This window comes from Vulpes lagopus, chromosome 2 (assembly GCF_018345385.1).
Source record: "Vulpes lagopus strain Blue_001 chromosome 2, ASM1834538v1, whole genome shotgun sequence".
NCBI classification, from domain to species: Eukaryota; Metazoa; Chordata; class Mammalia; order Carnivora; family Canidae; genus Vulpes; species Vulpes lagopus.
Genome location: NC_054825.1, coordinates 169,247,886 through 169,269,404, shown reverse-complemented (window position 1 = coordinate 169,269,404; position 21,519 = coordinate 169,247,886). Strand labels below are relative to the sequence as shown.

Sequence of the window (21,519 nt, the reverse complement as noted above, 5' to 3'; positions counted from 1 at the left end):
TCCTTCAAGGAGCTGCCTCCCTCTTCCATTCCAGGATGGAAGATGGGTCTAGACATACATACCCTTCAGGCAGGCCAGAACTCAGGACTGCGATAGAAAGGTCAGCAAAGGGATTGAAGGAGCCTTCCCGGAGGAGGTGTGCCTGGAACTGAGATCCTGGAGAGGGTACTTGGATGTGGAGGAGAGGCAAGAAGGAAGGTTCAGTGGGTGGCATGAGATGAGCAAAGGGGCAGAGATGACCAATGATGGTGGTGGCACTGAAGCCTCATCTCTGTTTCCCTCCCTGCTGAGTGTCTTGCCTGGGGCTGCCCTTAGGGAGGCGCCACATTGAAGAAGGGGACCAGACACCACCACCACCTCTGCCCTGCCCACAGACATGCCAGAAAATAGGGCAGAACTAAACTAAGGTGAGGGTGGTGTGTGTATATATGAACGCAGGCTTAGACTATTAGTTTCATTACAATATTGGACTCCTAGAAACTGGAGCCGGAGAATTAGAACCTTCTGCAAGATGTGTGAACGTTCGCAACTCCCAGGAATAGGAACATTTCTTTATTTCCCTCAATTTCTTTTTTATTTTTTTAATTTTTTAAAAAATATTTATTTATTCATAGACACAGAGAGAGAGAGAGGCAGAGACACAGGCAGAGGGAGAAGCAGGCTCCACGCAGGGAGCCCAATGTGGGACTCGATACCGGATCTCCAGGATCACACCCCAGGCTGCAGGCGGCGCCAAACCGCTGCGCCACCGGGGCTGCCCCTCAATTTCTTTTTTAGATTTTATTTATTTATTCATGAGAGACACACAGAGAGAGGCAGAGACATAGGCAGAGGGAGAAGCAGGCTCTCCACAGGAAACGTGATGTGGGACTTGATCCTAGGACTTCAGGATCATGACCTGAGTCAAAGGCAGGTGCTCAACCACTGAGCTACCCAGGTGCCCCTCCCACAATCCTTTATGTTGAAAAAGTCCAATCCCATAAAGGGGTTGAAAGAATTATACAGTGGACACTCATATACCATCTTTGCAGAGATTGTGCCACATTTTTCCTATCTTCTCTTTTCCTCTTTGCTCAACTCCTTCAAAGTGAGTTGCCAAGATGGTGACGCTGGACCCCCAAATCTTTAGTAGGTATCTCCTAAGAATGAGGATTTACATGTAAATGATTACAGATCTGTTGTCACACCTAAGAAGATTAACCATACTTCTGTAACATAATTTCCTACCCGTCCAATCCATATTCAGATTCTTCAGTTTTTCTCCAAAATGTCTTTGAGGGCTGTTTTATTTTTGCACCAAATCAGGATCTATTCAAGATTCATTTCCACTGAGTTTGGTTGTTACGGCCCTTTGGGCCTTTTTAATCTGAAATAGCCTCCCCTACCACCACCTTTTTTTTTTTTTTTTAAGATTTTATTGATTCATTCAGGGGAAAGGAGTACACATGTGTGCCAGGGGAGGGGCAGAGAGGGAGGGAAAGGGATAAGCAGACTCTGCGCTGAGCGTGGAGTCCTATGTGGAACTCAACACAGGGCTCATTCTCATGATCCAGAGGTCATGACCCAAGCTGAAACCTAGAGTCAGATGCTTAACCAACTGAGCGACCCAGGCGCCCCCTATGTTTTATATTTTTACAGCATATTCTTTGGAAGAGACCAGGCCATTTCTCTTGTGGGATGTGAGATATATGTATGTGTTTCCTTGTGGTGGCATTTGCCTTATTCCTCTTTTCCTGTATTTCCTGTTAAGTAGAAAATGTACAGGGTTCAATAGACTCAGTGAAGTGGAAATTCCTTTCCTTCTGCAACTTGGGCTGATCCTCATCAAGCCCCCCCATGGAACAATGACACTGAAAATCAGAGTAGACAACCCATTGCGGGGGTTTTTTGTTTTTATTCGTTTGTTTATTTTTTAGACAACCCATTGTTATGCACCTGTGCTTCTTCTTTTTAAGATTTTATTTATTTATTCATGAGAGACGCCCAGAGAGAGGCAGAGACATAGGCAGAAGGAGAAGCAGGCTCCATGCAGGAAGCCCGATATGGGACTCGACCCTGGGACTCCAGCATCATGCCCTGAGCCAAAGGCAGACACTCAACTGCTGAGCCACCCAGGCATCCCACACCTGTCGCTTTTAAGTTAAAATATTAAGAGGTGCCTGGTCAGTTCAGTTGGTGGAGTGTGCGACTCTTGGTCTCCAGGTTGTTACTTTGAGCCCCAAACTGGGCATAGAGGTGACTTAAAGAAAATCTGAAGGGGTACCTGGCTGGCTCAGTAAGTAGAGCATGCAACTCTTAATCTCAGGTTGTGAGTTTGAGCTGCATGTTGGGCATGGAGCCTACTTAAAAACTAAAAATAAAATAAAATATTTTCTTAAAAGGAAGTTCTTGGGATCCCTGGGTGGCACAGCGGTTTGGCGCCTGCCTTTGCCCAGGGCGTGATCCTGGAGACCCGGGATCGAATCCCACGTCGGGCTCCCGGTGCATGGAGCCTGCTTCTCCCTCTGCCTATGTCTCTGCCTCTCTCTCTCTCTCTCTCTCTCTGTGTGACTATCATAAATAAATAAATAATATTTAAAAAATTATTTTTTTTTAAAAAAAAAGGAAGTTCTTGGGGCACCTGGGTGGTTCAGTTGGTTAAGCATCCAATTTTTTTTAATGATTTTATTTATTTATTCATGAGAGACACAGAGAGAGAGAGAGAGAGAGGTAGAGACATAGGCAGAGGGAGAAGCAGGCTCGCTGTGGGAAGCCCGATGTGGTACTCGATCCCAGGATCACGCCCTGAGCCAAAAGCAAATGCTCAACCACTGAGCCGCCCAGGTGCCCCTAGCCCACGTCTTTGTTTGCTTGTTTTTTTTTTTTTTAAGATTTTTTTATTTATTTACTCATGAGAGATACAGAGAGAGAGGCAGCGACATAGGCAGAGGAAGGAGAAGCAGGCTCCATCCAAGGAGCCTGATGCAGGACTTGATCCCAGGAATCTGGGATCATGCCCTGAGCCAAAGGCAAACGCTCAACTGCTGAGCCACCCAGGTGTCCCTAGCCCACAACTTTGTACATATTGGTTAGTTCCTTTTTCTTTGCTCTGTGGTATTCCTTTATACAGATGATGTCCCACGACATTCTGTCTCTTAATCTGGGTGGTGGTTACATGGGTGTGTTTATGAAACTTCATATGGAGGGAACAAGAAGCAATACATTTCCCTTCCATCTGGGGTTGACAGATCCTCACCCCCAAGGACAGCCAGAGTGGGAAATGGAAGCGGAGTCTGAGAGTTGAGGGCAGGCTTCCTGGTAGAGGAGGCAATGCGGTCACCCTGTTCCTCTCCCCAATCTGGGCAGGCTGAATGAGAACATGTCCGTGTGTGTGGCGGATTTTGGGCTTTCCAAGAAGATCTACAATGGGGACTACTACCGCCAGGGACGCATCGCCAAGATGCCAGTCAAATGGATTGCCATCGAGAGCCTGGCTGATCGTGTCTACACTAGCAAGAGTGATGTGGTAGGTGCACCCTTGAGAGGAGCGAGGGTCAGTGGCCTGTTCATCACTCACTGCAGTGGGGAAGCACAGGGGCCTGACCACATGGGCTAGGCATGTCTGCGGGTGTGGTGGGAGTCTGTGAACGGTGGTGTGGACGTGCTGGGGATATGTACAGGTTCATGCGTGCGTGGTGGCAAGTTCATACAGGGGACATGTGGCCAATTTAGGTTGGGAGAGGCAGAGGTAAGTATACATGTGTGTACAGCCAGGGTGTGGAGGGTGACACGAGACCATGTGTCTATGAAGTGTGTAAATGTGTGCATGGAAGTTACCTCTGTGAGTGTGCAATGTACCAAGATAGCTATGTACGCATGTGTACATATATGTGGGTGTACCCATGAACCTATGTGTTGGGGGGTGTCTCTGTGCAGGAGAGGCCAGCTAATTCTCTCCCTTCTGCCCCGCCCACAGTGGTCCTTTGGGGTGACGATGTGGGAGATTGCCACACGGGGCCAAACCCCATATCCAGGAGTGGAAAACAGCGAGATTTACGACTACCTGTGCCAGGGAAACCGACTAAAGCAGCCTGTGGGCTGTCTGGATGGACTGTGAGGATCGTTAGGACCCCCTCACCCACCCCCGTCCCATCCTAGATTTCACTCCAAAACCCAGAGCACCCCACATGGCCCCAACCCTCTAAAACTTGCACAGAATCCCTCAGGCTGTTCAGGAACCCACACTGAGACCCCCCACCCCCAAAATTCTAATTCACCCCAGACTCCTGAGCACCCATATTTCTCCAGTGCTCTTCAACACCCAGGACCCTCTGCCAGCCCTCCAGTTTGCCATATTGGGCTTCTCCAAACTCACAGGTCTCCTCTGAGATATCCTCAGGATCCTTTAGGACAGTGCTTACCAAACTTTGCTGTCTTACAACACGCAGAGGAGAGCAGAACATTTATCCAGCACTTTGAGGGCAAAGTCTGCTCTAGCAAACCCCCCCTAGAACACTACCCAATACCGAGGGAGGTTCCCCAAGACCCTTTCCAGCTCCCGCGTGTCCCAGGACCCCCCCTCGGAAACTCTTGAGAATTCCCAAACCCCAAACTGCTAAGGTTCCTTCCAGTTCCATAAAATGCCCCCAAACTCCCAGAATGCTCCCTTTCTGACTTTCTGAGCTCCTGCTCAGTCTCCCACCCCTCATTTTGCTGCCCTAGGTATGCCCTGATGTCCCGGTGCTGGGAGCTAAACCCCCGGGACCGGCCGAGTTTCTCAGAGCTTCGGGAAGATCTGGAGAACACACTGAAGGCCCTGCCCCCTGCCCAGGAGCCGGAGGAAATCCTCTATGTCAACATGGATGAGGGTGGGAGTCATTCTGAACCACTTGGAGCTGCTGGAGGAGCTGATCCCCCAACTCAGCCTGACCCCAAGGATTCCTGCAGTTGCCTCACCGCGGCTGAGGTCCATCCTGCTGGACGCTATGTCCTCTGCCCTTCTACAGCCCCTGGCCCTGCCCTGCCTACCGACAGGAGCTCCCCAGCTCCTCCAGGGCAGGAGGATGGAGCCTGAGACATCGCTCCACCTGGGACTCCTTCTCAGGACCCAAGCTAGGCACTGCCACTGGGGGAGCCTCCCCCCCCAACTATTTCACCACTCCAGGCCTCATCCTCGACTATAGCCTTCTCTTACTACCCTATTCCACTTCCATCCCAGATGGATCTTCTCTTTTCTTCATGCCTTAGTGTCCCCATGTGTAAAAGGAAGCGGTTGGCTGCAATCCCTGCAATCCCCTGCAATCCCTAGAATATGAGTCCTCCCAGGTCTCATATTCCAAGATTCTAGATTTCTAAGGTTCAAAGAGTCTAGATGTAAAGGTTCTAAGTTTCAAAGATGTTATTAGTCTTTGGCTCTAAGGACTTAAAATCCCAAAGTCTCTAATTCTAAAGTGCTAAGGTTCCAGACATGGAAGTTGCGAGACCTATATTCTAAGGTTCTGAGAGTCCATGGCTCTAGATTTTTCGGATTCCAGGATTCTTTTTTTTTTTTTATTCCAGGATTCTTGATAAAGCCCACAAGATTTTAAGTTCTGAAGCTCTAAGATTCAAGTTCTAAGACCCAAGGCTCTATGATTCTAGATTTTGTTTTTCTAGGGTTCAGAGTCCTTAGAGTATAAGATTCTAGATTCTGCAATTCTAGACATGGAGATTCTAAGGCCTAATGTTTTAAAATTTGATGTTCTAAGCCTCTTAGACTGTAAATCCTCTGGCTGTAAGACTCTATATCGTAAGGCTTCTAGATTATTGTCTTCTCAAGTTCTAAGATTCTAATAATGGTTAATTATAAGTTCCAAGGCTTTATGATCCTTGAAACTGTTATTATGAGATTCTGGATGCTAAAGATTTAAGATTCTAAAATCTGCCATTCAAAAGTTCTAAGAGTCTAAAGATGGAGGCCCAGAGGTCTAATGTTCTAAGATGTGGTGTTCTAAGACTTAGTCTAAGAACCTAGATTCTGTGTCTAAGATTCTAGACCATATGCTTCAAGATTCTAGATTATTAAACTCTAAGATTCTAATGTTGTTCTGTTCTATGTTCCAAGACACTCTAGACTCTATTGGTCCAAGATTCTGGATCCTTAGCATCTAAGGTATAAGACTACAGTTAGTTGTGACTAGCTAGATACCAAAGTTCTAATCGTTTCCAGTGTTGGATATATTTAGTTTCTATGCGGCATTCCACCTGCCTAGGATTTTAGTTAAGGGTCCAAGAATCTACAGTTCTAAGTCTTAAGATCCTAGGCACTGTAGTTCTAAGATTCAAATACTGTCAGATTCTAAAGGTCTACAGGTCTAGAATTCCAAGGGATGATTCCAAGGTTCTAATTTTATAGATTCTTCTGTTTGACTCTCCCCTTCTGAGCCACCTCTGCTTCCTCCTCCCCTTAAGCCTGTGCAATAATGCATTAGGGATGCCTCCTTTCCCCAGGGGGCGATTTCCCTCCTTTTGGGCCATGCTGCCCCCGCCCTGAGCCAGTCCCTCAAGCCCCCTGTACAGAGGTGTGGACTCTGGCACTTCCAGAGGGGCTCAGATCACATAAAATTTTATAACCACACTTCTGTCTCCTCTTGTTTCCACTCAGCTGCCATGTGGCCCCCTCTCCCTGGCAACTTCCCATCAGTAAAAAGAAGGGTTTGGTGGGGTCTTGGAGTTCTTCCTTTACAGAGAGGGCAGAAATGAGCATCCATATAAACAAAAAGACATGCAAACAGCAGCCTCTCCCTAGTGAGGAACAGGCACTCAGAGACTCCCTGTCAGACACACTCTCCTCCGCACCCCAAAGTAGCAAACCCATTAGGATATACTCAGGCATACCTGGACACGAATAAGAGAGATGTTTAAATTCAAACACATGTAGTAACAGATGCAAAAGATTATACAGACACAAACATATTTACAAACATATGAAAGGCAGATATACTCACCAGGAATAGGAAGAAACCCGAGTAACACAGATTACAAGGAGTACACACAGAGCACAACAGGTACTCACAGACTCAAGTGTTCAAATTCACAATGAAACACAGGCACAGGACACCTCCGATCATCACGGGCCCACAAAGGGATTCCTGCCAAGGCAAACCCACTGTGCTTTGCATGCATCCTGGGCCCGCGATCCCGCGTGCACCCGGCAGCACAGGGAGAAACCCTTGCCAGCGCCCGGACGCCCCCCGGTGGCGGCTCCTGAGAACCGGGGATAGTTCAATCCGGGCCACAAACTTTTTTAGAACAAACCCTTGTGGGAAGCTGGGAGGAGAGAGGAAGTCGGACGTGGGCGAGGGGCGGGGTGTCTGGACTGGAACCTCCGGGCCCACGTGAGTGTCTGCCCCGTTTCTGAGTGGGTGCTGTGTGTCGGGGTTGCCGTGTCAGCTCGTAGCGTAACTTGTCCTTTGTCTTTATCATTCGGTGCCCCCTGCCAGTGCGGACCTTAGCGGCCCCGTCTACGTTCCCCTTAACTGATGCATCCAATCTGACCCACGGCCACTTGTTTATCTGCGTCGCGTGTGTTTTTGTCGAAGTAGAGGTGGTGTGCGTCTTCCGTGGGCTTAACGGTGCGGCTTAGCGGGCAACGGGCGTTTGCATCGCGCCCCCCCCCCCCCCCGATTGTGTATCTTTGCAGAAGTTTTGTGTCTTTTGAGTTAAGAGGCGACAGGTGGTGGTGCAGCGCGGTAGACACTGCGAAACTGGCGTTTGCCCTTGCGGCGTGAGGCTGAACTACCAACCTGTGTGTCTGAACTTGTCAGTGTCAGACGCCAAACAGCCAGAACTACTCGACCGCGGTTTAGAGGATTTGGAGTGGAGACCCGCGAACTCCTGGAGGTCTTCCCGGAGGGGAAAGGCTCTATGGTCGCGCGCAGAGCGCCCACTCCACGTAAGATCCCAACCATAGAGAACGGCGGCGGCGAAGCTACGATCGTGGCAAGAGGCGCCCCTTGAGATCAAAGGGAAGAGGGTGCGATTTCCTTTACAACTTTTCTCCCGTGTGTTTGCTTAGCCTCTTTCACACCCGCGGGACTCTCGGAAGCCAAGTTTCCTTTGCATAAAGGCGATGGAGTTAGAAGATGGATAATTTGTCTACTTTTTCTCGCCGCTCCCCGCCCCCCCCCCCTCCCTTCAGCGACATTTGCGAGGCCGTCCGGGGAAGAACGGCCAATCTGGTTAGCTTTTTCCAGCGAGCCCAACTGTACCCGCTTTATAAGATAAAACAGTCATCGCGATTGGCGGGCAGATTGTTTTGAAACCGCCCTAACGGCAAGGGGCGGGCCCTTGGCGAATTCATCTTTCCGGTTTCTTAAAGGCGACAGTGGAACGGAGGCGGGGGGAGTGGGTCGGCCGACCCTCCGTTTGATTGGTTCTAGTCGTTTTACCCGCCTGGACTCCTCTAGGGGCGGGAGATCTCGACCAATCAGGGTAGGTGTTACAGGAGACCGCAGTTTGATGAAAGGACCGCTCAGGAAAGGCCGAGAGTGTGTGTCTGTAAATGTGTGTATGTGTTGGGGGGCGGTGGGGGTTCATTCTAAGATCTCGTCGCTGATTGGGCCAAGTCTTTACTCCTTTTTCTTCATTTGACCCTACGGGAGCGGGCGCGCGGGCGCTACCCAGTCACCGCGTGCTCCGCCTCCCGCCTTTTCCCGCCCTCCGCCCTGGCGGCGGCAGCGACGTAGGCCAACGCTTCCTCTCTGGCGGCTCCAGAGCCCTTTCATTGCCGTTCTCTTGAAACCCACGCTCTGATTGGCTGAGCCTCCAGGCCCGCGCCCGTTGTCTCCAGGCGGCGGCCAATCGGCACCCGTGTTGCATCGCATGGAGACACGGAGGAGGGGGAGGCGGCGGCGGCGGCCATTTTGAGCCGCCGCCGCCATTGGAGCGGGCCCCCCCCCCCTTTCCCCCTTCGCCTCCTGACAGGAAAGGTTTAAGGGGGACAGAGCCCTGGGAGGCCGGGCCGGGCTCGGGGGCCGCCCCGGGGGCCCGGGCCATGGATGTGCGCCGTCTGAAGGTGAACGAACTTCGCGAGGAGCTGCAGCGCCGCGGCCTGGACACTCGCGGCCTCAAGGCCGAGCTTGCTGAGCGGCTGCAGGCGGCGCTGGAGGCCGAGGAGCCCGACGACGAGCGGGAGCTCGAGGCCGACGACGAACCGGGGCGACCCGGGCACAACAACGAGGAGGTCGAGACCGAGGGGGGCTCCGAGCTGGAGGGGACCGCGCAGCCACCGCCGTCCGGGCTGCAGCCGCACCCGGAGCCTGGCGGCTACTCGGGGCCGGACGGACATTGTGAGAGTGCGCGGGGCGGGGGTCGGGGAGCCCGGAGTCCGGGCCGAGGAAGGGCTGTGGGACGCGGAGTCCGGCGCCTGAGGTCGGGGAGACGGTCTGAGAATTGGGGGATCCCGCTGCCCGCCGCTGAGAAGGATCTAGGGCCGTGGGCCTCGGGACGACGAGAGGGTGGACCCTGGCATTCGGGGCAGGGGAGATACTGGAGTGGGGGCTCTGGGTTTCGGAGATGAGGAAGGTCCGGTGGGGGGAGGGGGGGCGTAGAGGATTCCGGAGCCTAGTGCTCGGAGACCGGAAGCTGTGGTTTCTGGAGCCGAACAGTCGGAAGAACAAGAGGTTTTCTAATCGGGGACTGAGGAGGGTCTTGGAAATGACGATTATTTCAGGGTTTGGAGCTGGGTGGGCTTAGGGACTCTGCTAAGCCCAGCGTCTCGGCTGCGCGTCGGGAGCCGTGTATTTTAGAGCTGGGAGAGTTTGTGAGAATAGAGGATCTTGGAGTTTGCTGCTGGGTGGGGTATGGGGAATTCTCTTGTTTGGTACTCGGATGGGTTGGTGAAATGGAGGTGCTGGTGTCTGGCCAGGAGAGAGCTGATGGACTGGGTGCTCTGGTATTTGGCTAGTGAGCATTTAGGGAATGTGGGAGACTACCATGTGTGTTTGGACTGTGGAGGACCCACCTCTTTCTGAGGATGGTCTGGGGGTCTCAGGGCTGGAAGGCCAACGTTGAGGCAGGGCCAACTTGGGCATTTGGTGCTGGGAGATCCGGGGACCTTCTGGTTGACTTCCAGAGGAGGTAGGTATGGGGATCCCGGGTCACTGGAGGCAGGCAGGAGAGGGAAGAATGCTTCCCTGGGCAGGGAACCTAGAGGTATTGAACTGGTAGGTTCTGAGGACAGGTAATTTCAGCGGCTACTGCTGAATGGTTTTGGTTTAACACTATGGATTGTTTGAAGAACAGGAGGTAGCTGGGGGTGGGGTGTGGCAGAGAACAAATTGGTGGAGCTTGAAGTTGATGGAGTATCTGTGGGACAGAGGATCCTTGTGTCCAGCACAGGAGTGTATATGTGGTCTAGCATAAAATGGGAGGGAGGAGACTCTAGAATGGAAAGATAAAGAAAACCTGTTGACTTGGCTAGGGGCCTCTGGATGGAGTGAGGGGAGTGTTTCTGAGGCTGAGTGTCTTGTCCATGACAAAGCTCCTTGGTCCCCAGAAACAGTTATATGCATGCCCGGGGATTGGGGGTCTCTGGTGTGTGTAATAAGGAATCATTGCATGAGCCAGAAGTTATGACTCAGAATGAGAAAGGACAGGGTAGATGTAAGATTATCTGAAGAGAGAAGACCCTGGAATGGAAGGGAAGAACTCTGGAGTTGGAAAAGCGTAGTTTTCTAACAGGACTGGGGAGCCGGGATTGGAGAAGTTAAAGAGTAAATAGAAAGGACTCTGGCATCCAGCGTTTGTGGTTTCTCTGAAAAGAAGGTGCTATGGGGGTGAGAGAAGAGACAAGAAATTGAGTTGGCATTGGATGTTTACTGATTTGGTTCATGAGAGGTGGGACATCCTGGAGTAAAGATTTGCAGTGGGGGCAGCCTAGGGATTGTCCAGGACCCATGTGCCTCTGCAGGGAAGAATACTTCCCCTTGCAGAGACCTATGTAGGAAGGAGAAGTGGCCAGGGTACTTGTCTAAGGCAGGAGAGACCTGCCAGGAATGCCTAGGAGGAAGGGCCAGTAGTCAGAGGTGCCTCAGAAGAGGGCATGTTAGACTTAGACGGACATTGTTTTAAGGATGGCTCTATGACTTGCGAGCCCTGATTTCCTTGTGTGTACAACAGGGGTAATTACAGTGCCCCCAGGATTGCTATGAATGAGGTCACATGTGTAGGGGTTTTAGCACTGGGCCTGCCTATTATTGGGAGGCCGATGTTTTAAAGAGCGGAGGACCCCACAATCATGGCTTATTAGGGTGAAGCTTCCTCCTTGAGCACAGGAGAAATTCTTAAGAAGAGATGTGAATATTTGTGGGAAGAAGAGCACTGTGCTTGGAGCCCCAGAAGAAAACCAAATGGTTTGATAAGCCTGCCCTGTGTTCCAATTAAGGAGATATTCTATTTCTTCCTTTTTCTACTAACCCCTACAGCAAAATCCTCTGAGGCCGCTTCAGGCCCCACTGCAACCCTTCCTTCAAGCTCTGGTAAACAGGGCTGTAGCAAAAACCACGTGATCTGTTACTTTCCTCCCTTTGGGCTGCACCTGGTTTGTCCCCAGATGTATTTGTCCTCTGAGAAAGGATCCAATCAGTTAGCAGGTGGAGAAGAGTCTCCTTCCCTCTGCTCCTGTGGGTTCTGGCCCTAGAGGCACCTAGCAAAGCTTGCTCCTGGGTGGAAAGCCAGCTTGCTGCTCATCCTAGGTTTCCAAACTTCTCTCTGGGTTTGGCTGTAAGGGTCTTGAGTTTCCTACTCTGGTTTTGGTCTTACCTCGGAGCTTTCACATGTTATTCTAACCCCAGGAATGTTTTCTCTATTCTCGTCACTGAGCTCTCACCTATGTATTCTCTGAGCTGAGGCTTATCTTACTTTCTGGGTCCCTGTCTTAATTTCTGTATAGACCTGAACACAATTAGAATATGCTTTTTGTCTCTTAAGTATTTGTTGAACGTACATCCATTTCACTAAACTGAAGGCTTCAGCGAGGCAAACTTATTCTTAGCTGTACCCCAGGGTCTGGTGTATAGTATGCACTCTATGGATAGTTAATATTATTCTTATAAGTTTCTATTCTTTGTCTTATTCCATAATATACCTTCTCAAAACCCTTCCCATCTAGCTCCAAATATTTCAGGACTTATCCCTAATGAGTCTAAAAGGCCACTGTTATGACTCCTGTTTTCTTAACAGTTCCTTTCCCCTCCCCCCCCACCCCAGTTCCCCTTCAACTGGTATGGTTACCCTTTTATCTTTGCAGCTATCGTGGGGTGGAAGGGATTTGTAGAGAGGGTGGACTGTGCAGATGGTAGTGAATTGGGTCCAGCAGAGGACTCATATGTGCCCTGAGCAGTTTTTAAGGTTGTGCTCTACAGCCAACTCCCTACACATTATACCATGTCAGAGTACAGCCAGACTGGTGGTTTTTTAACTGTGCTACGTGGAATCCAAGGTGTCTGTAGAGTTGCCCCAGCCTTGGAGTGGGGACTTAGGGAGTAAGGTCAAGGTGGATACCTTCTCTGACCTTCCCATCTCCTCACTTTAACCAGAGCAGTTCTACTTCATTTGGTTTAGTTTGTTGGGATTCTGTAAAGCCCAGTCACAGATGCATCACCAACCATTTGAGGGACTAGAGGGCATGTCCTCAGGCAGCTGGGGCCACTGACTGCCCAGATATGTTTCTATCTGAAGGCATTGCCACACCTCTTAGCCTCTGGCAGGCTATCCCCAGTGGGGATGACATTGTGTAGCACCAAAAAAGCCACCTCTGGTCCCAAGAAGCACCTTCTAACTGGCCACTTTTTGTTTTAAGATGTCATGGACAATATTACCAGGCAAAACCAATTCTATGAGAGCCAGGTCATCAAGCAAGAGAACGAGTCTGGCTACGAGAGGAGACCGCTTGAAATGGAACAGCAGCAGGCCTATCGCCCAGGTGGGAAAGTGCACATGTATACTTCTTGTGAGGGAAATAAGATCTGTACGTGGCTCATCCCCTCTGCTGAAAGCCTGTCTTTCCAGAGAGATTTTGCATCTTCCTCTTGGGCAGTCCATTTGGGCTCTGTCACTCTGGCAAGGTTCTTCTGAAGGAGAGAACTTAGTCCTGCTCCCAGGTGTTAAGAGAGGGGAGTGGTATCTGTTTTCAGATGTTAGTATCAATACTGGGGAGAGTTTAGACTCGGGCCAGTATTTAAGTCTTATTTAAAATCTTAGAATGTAGCATTCAGCAAGGACCTTCTAAATCTAGTCCAGTTGTTCCCATGTTCTGAAGAATATTGTTCCAGGAGATATCATTAGGGACTTCCCAGGAAAGGGTTCCTTGGCCAAAATGTATCTGGAAAATGCAGCACGTGCTGTCCCATCCCTGGGAGAGTCACTGTAAAGGCTCTGAGAAGTCCTGGACTGAAAAAAAAAAAAAAAACTCTGTGTCACATTGTTTAAACTCATGGTTTCCCAGATGTGTAAATATGTCTTTTCAACAAAGTTCCCTGCAGTGTCAGTTTGGGAACCACAGATGGTACCTCAGCTCTTGCCTCTCATTTTACAGACTGGGGAGATGGCTTGTCTGATGACAGGGTTGGGGTTAAAACCCAGGAAACTGGAGTCCAGGCCACTGCTCTTGGTTAATGAGGAGCATTCCCAACCATTTGTGTCCTACTGTTTGAAAAGCAAGCTCCCACTGTTGAGTAATGATGGAGCCAGGACTGCCTCCCAGCTTGTGCTCCTTTCACTGTGTTGTGGCCCCAGTGCCTTTTCTTAGTGAATCTAGTTGAATGTATCTAATTTCATTCTTGGTTCATCCACAAAGTGAAATGCCCAGACATTTCTTGTGGGTGGCTCAGGATTGATTGATTGATTGATTGATTTTAAGATTTAATTTATTTGTTCATGAGAGACAGGCAGAGAATAGGCAGAGGGAGAGGCAGGCTCCTTGTGGGGAGCCCGATATGGAACTCGATCCTGGGACTCCTGGATTGCGCCCTGAGCTGAAGACAGATGCTCAACCTCTGAGCTACCCAGACGTCCCTGGCTTAGGATTTTAATCCTAAGAGAGAGGCAGGCAGAGAGGCAGAGACACAGGCAGAGGGAGAAGCAGGCTCCATGCAGGAAGCCCAATGTGGGACTTGATCCCGGGTCTCCAGGATCACACCCCAGGCTGCAGGCGGTGCTAAACCGCTGTGCCAGCGGGGCTGCCCATGGATTTTAATTTTAATGTAGGTTAAACTGTAGATTCGTGTCAGGCTCTGTGACACTCATGGGATCTTTGGCCCAAGGAGAGAGTCAGCCTGAGACTGGGCCTTTCCCTTGGTTTACAGCATGTTATCCTATCCTGACTTTCTATTTGTGGTGTGACTTAATAAGGCCGTCACACCTATAGGCTGGCTTAAGTGTAGACCCCTCCCCCTTCCCAGGGGTGATTCTGGGCTTTGTGGTAGAGTGATTGAAGCCAGTGGAGTTAGCTATAGGACCACAGTGTCCTGTTGAATTGACCTCCCCCCTCCCTTTCCCTTGCCAGACTGAAGAAGCTTTGTAAGAACTGAGGTGGAAAGGTTCTCTGGGAGGAGAAATTAAAGAATGTCAGATCGTGGGATCTCAGCTTAAAGGAATCTTAGAAATTTTCTAGGGCTGTCTCCCACTTGGTATGGGCCAAGGTAGCTGTTAGCTTTCATGGGGCCTTTGGCAAAGTAGCCAGAGGCAGCCATTCCACCTTTGGGTGGGCCTGTAAGAGAGCTTGCCTTTATTTAGTGCTGAAGCCCCTCTCCCTCCCCATGAGGCCTGAGAATCATCTGGCTGACATTGGTCACCCCATCAACAGTCAGTGCCAATGTGCCTGGCTAGCCATCTCCGGCCTCCCTGTGCCCTGGCTCTGTTCTGCAATGCAGCCTCCTTGGCTTCCTTGGCAGGCTTCTATTGAACCCAGCAAGCTGCTTATGCCCAGTCCATCATCACTGTAGTCAGGATCCTGTGAGCATCTCCTAAGGTCGGAGGACCAGAAAAATGATAGCTAAGGAGTTTCCCATCTTGACCACCTGGATTTGTCCTGACTATAGAAGTGAAGACCGAGATGAAGCAAGAAGCACCCACCAGCTTCCTCCCGCCCGAAGCTTCTCAACTCAAGCCAGACAGACAGCAATTCCAGAGTCGCAAGAGGCCTTACGAAGAAAACCGGGGACGGGGGTACTTTGAGCACCGAGAGGATAGGAGGTGGGTGTGTGAGGTGATGGTAACCCCTTTTCCAGTGGGTTTCTGTGCCTGTAGCCTGGTCCCCATGGGGACCTTTGTACTCAGCCAAGGGAGCAGAGCTCTTCCTGCCCTTACACATTTGCTTAGTCCTCCAGGCACTCACTGCCAGATTTAGCTTGGCTAAATTTTTGCTCCTTCCCTCAGCTCTTCCCTCCTTGTTACCTGCAGGGCGAAGTCCAAACACTGCCTTTCACGTGCGAGATGCCAGCCTCCCTTTTCAGTCCTTTTCCTCACTGCCTGGTCTTCCTGCACGGTGTCCTACTATTCTTCATGGCTGCTTAATATTCCCTGATGGAAAAGATTTATTTTTCCTGACTCTTTTCCCAAACACACCCTTCTGTCCATCTCTCATTCATTCATTGTCACACTCATGCTCTTTTCACAAGGTACCTGCCTTTGGGCTGAACACAGATACGTGATTTGGACGGTGGGTTTTACCTTCTTTTGATCCCAATCTAGGGCCTGAGACAGGCGCATATGTAAGTAAGTCACCACCTAGAGGGGCCAGTAGGCAGGGTGTGGTTCAGTGTCGGATCAGAGTGAGGAGTGGCCTATCTGCCCTGGTCATTTTCCTTTCCTGACAAGCTCTCCCTATCCCCCTGCCCTTGCACCCCCTTCCGTTTCTGCACGAAGATTTTTCTCATCACGGAAATTTAAGAATGACCATTCCTTCTCTAGTTCTGTGGACTAGTTGTCTGACAGGTTTTATTTCCTACTTGGTGGAGTCTGTTCTCTCACCAGCTTGTGACTCAGACAGGGCCTGGGTCTGTTGGCTGCGACTAAAGGTAGGATGCAGAACTACCTCCGAGGAGTTTCTCCCAGTGCTTTCTGCAGAGCAGAGGCCTAGGCTACTAGTCTGTGGAGAGAGAGAAGGAATACTTGCTCTGATTTGTGGCTGGCAGGGATAGCTTTCTAGGATGGACTTAGTGTGTGCTGCACTCCTTCTTTGTACAGGTCTTTGTGCTAGCCCTAGACTGGAAGGGCCAGAAAGGCATTCCACCAGAGGGAAGCCTCCCGGGTGGGCTTTGGTATTTGATCCAGGCACATGGTGGACAAGGGTCTGATGTTCCAGGCAGGACCCTGGGCATTAGGCCCATTCCTTCTACATCTCTCCTTTATTCCTATAAGGTGGAAACCAGCAGTATTTTAACATTAGTCCCTTTTTGGTGTTTTTGTTTTTGTTTTTGTTTTAAGATTTTATTTATTTATTCATGAGAGACACTGAGGGAGAGAGAAGCAGAGACACAGGCAGAGGGAGAAGCAGGCTCCATGCAGGGAGCCCGGCGTGGGACTCGATCCTGGGTCTCCAGGATCAGGCCGTGGGCCGAAGGCTGCAACAAACCGCTGAGCCACCTGGGCTGCCCCCTTTTTGGTGTTTTGATGGAAGATGAGTCTCATTCATAATTTAGGACACTTGACAGAAAGACTGAAAAAATGGGTCATTTCAAACACTTGTGGATGTGGAGTCTTAGGAAGATGTGGACAGATGGTGATCACTGGGGTTGATCTGAGCCTTTGCACATTTCCCTTCCTGGCTCAGTCCCCTCTGGGCTACTGTATCCTCTCATCAGCAACAGAACCCAGTGTGGAGGCAGCTCTCTACACTCCCAGAGTGTGGGTCAGAATCTTGGAGTATGCGAGAAGAGTCATCTTTGAACAAGCTGGCCAGTTAATTGTGCCGGCCCTTTCAAGCAGAGCATGCCCCCTCTAGTCCCCGTCCCCACCCTAGGAGTTAACAGTCATTGCTCTCATGGCAAGGGTGTGAGGTGGCCGAGTTCTTTTGCTAACCTCTGTGGGAAGAAACTGAAATCCAGGAAGCAGTCTGGAGGATACTTGTAAATTCTAACAGAACCTCCATTTCCCTTCCTCTCTGCTTATCCAATCCTTCTTATGGGACTTAATCCCTTTTTCTGACAGGGGCCGTTCTCCTCAGCCTCCTGCTGAAGAGGATGAAGATGACTTTGATGACACCCTTGTTGCCATCGACACATGTGAGTCCTTGGGATGCCTGTCTAATTCTACGTTGCAGTCAGTATTGGGAGACTGGTATGAGAGAAACGAGGCTCAGGAGTGAGGTATTGGTTCAGAGGCCAAAGGTCTCCTCCCACTTTTAGCTGGTATCCTGGGGAGATCATTCTGTTTCTCTCCCTTTCTCTTCAGGGAGGCATAATCCTGCCCTGATGACCTCAGAGGACTTTCAGTGACACTCCTCAGAATGGGTACAAGAGCATTTGGAAAACCCCGAACACCCAAGGGGTTGTCATCTAATCAAGAAGGGAACCTGAGTGCAGCTGAGGAAACTTAACTCTTTGACTACCAGTCCACCAGTTTCCATCTGCTGCTCACTTTCCTGGTGAAACCAATGCCACCTTGTCCTCTGAGGCATTAGCCTGGCCCGCCCTGTTCTCCGTCCTCCAGTTTCTTTCCACTGGATAAGTGGCTTCCCCTTGACTGTGCATCAGAACCCTAGGTGTAGTGGTGATAATAGGCCTGCCTCTCCTCAGACAGGATCTCAGCAGTAGAACTTGGAATCTGACTTTAAAAAGAAGCCCAATCAGGTCTGAGAATACTTTCAACAGAGCAGAAACTCACCAGTAATTCATGTATTTCTTTACTTAGCTCGTGTTTATAGAGCAGTGGCTGTGTACTTTGGAAGAGAGACGGACTTCTCTTACACAGTCCCCTCTATCACAGGATCTCAAAGCCTGTATACCCAGAGTAAAACCAAACTTTTTTAAAAGTACAGGATGGCAGTGATCAGTGAAGTGGTGGCCGATCAAATGCCAAATGTACAGACCACAACTTGCAGCCTTTAAAAAAAAAAAAGGCAGCCTGCTGGATGGGATGGTCAGGAAGGACTTTCTTGGAGGTCTGACTGGCTCCTTAAAGAATGGGAAGAATCAGAGCTCCAGCAGGAGAGTCTGAGGCCTGCAAAGGAGGTGGGAGCCTGCAGTATACTTGGACAGTGGTGCCCGAGTGGCAAGTGTAGATCCAGGTCAGATGTTTGTGTAGCTGTTGGCAGCAGGAATCTGGCTCCCAAACTGATTGCATTAGCATGGAGAAATGGTTAAAGTGTATGGCTGTGAGATCAGCCTTTTTTTTTTTTTTTTAATGCTAAAATTCCTTGAACATGTTAGGTACTCTTCCTATCAAATGTACATTCCTTCTTGCAAAGTGCATTTGTGTACAACTTTGGGTTCGCCTAATGGCCATCTTTGGCCTCACCAGATGGAGAGCCCAGTTCCTATGTCTAATGGCAGCTTTGATCCTGTGCAGGCCAGTTTGAAGTAGTCTGGAGCCTTGCTACTAAATGGGAGAATGGCTGGCTGGTGTTGGTTTGTCATGAACCATACTATGTCTACTTGTGTACTCTGGTTAACACTTTCGGAGGACTTACCTTTGCCTGTGCCTGTGCCTGTGCCTATCCCTTTCTTGGATCTTTAAAATATCAGCCGACTCCTGGCTTTTTCCTCCACAGATAACTGCGATCTCCACTTCAAAGTGGCACGAGACCGGAGTAGTGGCTATCCTCTCACAATTGAGGGCTTTGCCTACCTGTGGTCAGGAGCCCGTGCCAGCTACGGAGTCAGAAGGGGCCGTGTGTGTTTCGAGATGAAGGTGAGTGGGAGGAACAGACAGGTTAGGTACAGAAAGCATGTCCATCCTTTAGAATGAGCCTGTCATTAGGTATTTTGGTCAGAGCCATTATTATTTTTTTTTTTTTTTAAGATTTTACTGATTTATTCATAGAGACATGCAAAGAGAGAGAAAGAGAGAGAGAGAGAGAGGCAGAGACATAGGCAAAGGGAGAAGCAGGCTCCATGCAGGGAGCCCGACGTGAGACTTGATCCTGGGTCTCCAGGATCACACCTCAGGCTGCAAGCGGCGCTAAACCGCTGCGCCACGGGGGCTGCCTGGTCAGAGCCATTATTATAAAAAGAGATTTAATAGAGCATAGACTGCATGTCAAAGCAAAAAAAAGCATGGTGGACTCTAGAGAGTTATGCCATTGCTAAATGTCCCATTGGGAAGACAAGCCAATCATACATTACCTCATTGAGCTGATCTTTACTTGGTGGGATTTTTTTTTTTTTTCCCTCAGTAGGATTTGATCCAGGTATTATACAGCCAACCTTACTAGGGATGACTGGTTGTAAAACTGGTAAAAAGAGTTGTTTGGAAGAAAAAATGAGCTAGAAAGAATGTAAGTGGGCCCTTAGAGAGAGGCCAGAAGGAGACCTGGGCAAAGAATAGTCCTGCTACCAGGCAGTCCTCTGCCATCGTCTCCCATGGTGTGTGACAGGTTATATTTAGGAAAACAATATGTTCTTATGTTCAATGAAATTGAGACAGCACAGAAGAGTGTAGGGTTAAAAAAACAAAACAAAACAAAACAAAAAAACAGAAGTTAGACTCAAACCCTCCCAGTCCCTACTCTACTTACCAGAGAAAACACGTGTTAACGTGTTAACACGAAAACACGTGTTAACAATTTCTTGTCCTTTATTTATCCAAACTTGTTTAGAATCACTAATATTTACAGAACCATTGACATGCACTAGATAATGGTGCTGGGCCCTTTACATGGACATCTGCGTTAATCCCCAAGATACCATCATGAAACGGGCACTGTTCTTCCCCCTTTTTTAAGAGGGGTGAGTTGACACTGATACCATTTTTTATTGACTAAGTCTGTCAGTTGTGAGTTGCACATTGTTTTGTTTACCGCTCAGAAACACTTGTCAGTAAAACTGCCAGAGTCCTGTCTTACCACATCAATTATAAGATCTGCCCTGATTTGGACATTTCAAAATGTGGAAAACGTGCATCCAAAAGGTAGCAAAGTAGAGTAACTTTACAGAAGCTACCAATTAATACACATAGGTGTAGGTGTTAGGCAGTCTAACCTGTAAGGTAAGTCAGAGGCGAGGTTCATTCTTACTGCTTCTTGTACTTAGTACTGTGTCTTGGACAACATGTTCCATACCGATCCCTTAGCCCTGGTTCATTCTCTGGCTGCTTCACCTATTCTGTGGCATGGATGTGCTGTAATGTGGCAGTGCCTTACTGATGGTTTGAGGGGGGTGGTTGTTTTTCATATAAATAGTATCACATTGAATATTTGTGTGTGGGGGGGTGTGGTCATACATACACCTATGGGTGCATCTGTAAACTGGAAGTTGAATTGCTGGGTTATAGAGCATATGCATTTGCAGTTTTGATAGAGGTTGCTAAATTGCCCTCCAAGAACATGGTGCCAATTTATCCTTCTACACTAAATATGAGAGTCCCCGTTTCCCACACAGCATGTTAAAATTTTAAAAAATTACTGTACTTTGAAATGCCAATCTCTGTGGCCCTATACTTCCCGAGCCCTTCAGTGGCTCTGCTTTCAGGGCAGCAGGCCCTTCTGAGCAGCTTCAACACCTTTTCCCCAGCAACAGAACCACTTCTAATTTTTAATGCCTGCATGCTTCTCTCTTGTATTGCCTTATAACCTGCAAGTCTCTGAGCATCAGTTCTGAGCCCTCTAATTCTTTGTCCCCAGATCAATGAGGAAATCTCCGTGAAGCACCTTCCTTCCACAGAGCCCGACCCACATGTTGTCCGCATCGGCTGGTCCCTGGACTCTTGCAGCACACAGCTGGGTAAGGGGAGGTCAGCCTAGCAGGCCAGAGAGTGGATTCTCAAGCTCCCTAAGCTCCTCTTCCCAGCGTGGGACTCAGAACACAGCTAGCCTGGGGTGGAACACCTGCCTGTCTTCAGGCATATAAGATTCAACTGAAAGGACTACAGTCATCTTAACTTTTCTCTGAAAAATGTATTCATCTTTAGGAGAGGGTCCAAAGTTCTCTTCAGAAGGCTGATCCTTTTCTTTCTTTCTTTTTTTTTTTTTTCTTTTTTTTTTTTATTGATCCTTTTCTTTCTTAAAGATTTTATTTATTTATTCATGAGAGACAGAGAGGCAGAGACATAAGCAGAGAGAGAAGCAGGCTTCCTGTGAGGAACCCAGTGTGGGACTCAGTCCCAGGACTCTGGGATCACACCCTGAGCCAAAGGCAGGCTCAACCACTGAGCCACCCAGGCATCCCTGATCCCTTTCTTTAGAAAAATCAGTTGTCTTCTGTCCTCAAACCATGCTGAAAAGAAGTTCCTCAAGCCCTGTTTGATTCTGTCTGGGGTTTTCTGTGCAAAGCCAAACCCAGAGTAAAAGGGGAAGCAGGGGGCTGGTTGGCAGAGAGAGGCAGGGGCTGACCATTGAGAGGT

The 21,519-nt window shown here is 49.3% G+C and overlaps 2 protein-coding genes across 7 annotated transcripts in view; both read left to right on the top strand.

Moving 5' to 3' along the window:
- AXL (AXL receptor tyrosine kinase) overlaps window positions 1–6,595 on the top strand; it is a 29,270-nt gene extending 22,675 nt beyond the window's left edge. For all 4 annotated transcript variants that reach the window (XM_041745422.1, XM_041745420.1, XM_041745421.1 and 1 more), the window contains 3 exons: window positions 3,346–3,505; window positions 3,956–4,092; window positions 4,702–6,595. In XM_041745422.1, coding sequence (XP_041601356.1) covers window positions 3,346–3,505; window positions 3,956–4,092; window positions 4,702–5,053 — 649 coding nt within the window. In that variant the 3' untranslated portion in view covers window positions 5,054–6,595. The remainder of the gene's footprint in view (window positions 1–3,345; window positions 3,506–3,955; window positions 4,093–4,701) is intronic.
- A 708-nt stretch (window positions 6,596–7,303) lies between these two features.
- HNRNPUL1 (heterogeneous nuclear ribonucleoprotein U like 1) overlaps window positions 7,304–21,519 on the top strand; it is a 36,557-nt gene continuing 22,341 nt past the window's right edge. Inside the window, exons 1-6 of one of the 3 annotated variants that reach the window (XM_041745425.1) lie at window positions 7,304–7,355; window positions 12,821–12,943; window positions 15,060–15,213; window positions 17,170–17,243; window positions 18,731–18,870; window positions 20,801–20,900. In XM_041745425.1, coding sequence (XP_041601359.1) covers window positions 12,826–12,943; window positions 15,060–15,213; window positions 17,170–17,243; window positions 18,731–18,870; window positions 20,801–20,900 — 586 coding nt within the window. In that variant the 5' untranslated portion in view covers window positions 7,304–7,355; window positions 12,821–12,825. Of the gene's footprint in view, window positions 7,356–8,862; window positions 9,309–12,820; window positions 12,944–15,059; window positions 15,214–17,169; window positions 17,244–18,730; window positions 18,871–20,800; window positions 20,901–21,519 lie in introns of those variants that run through there. The other 2 variants (XM_041745423.1, XM_041745424.1) reach the window with 2 other exon arrangements.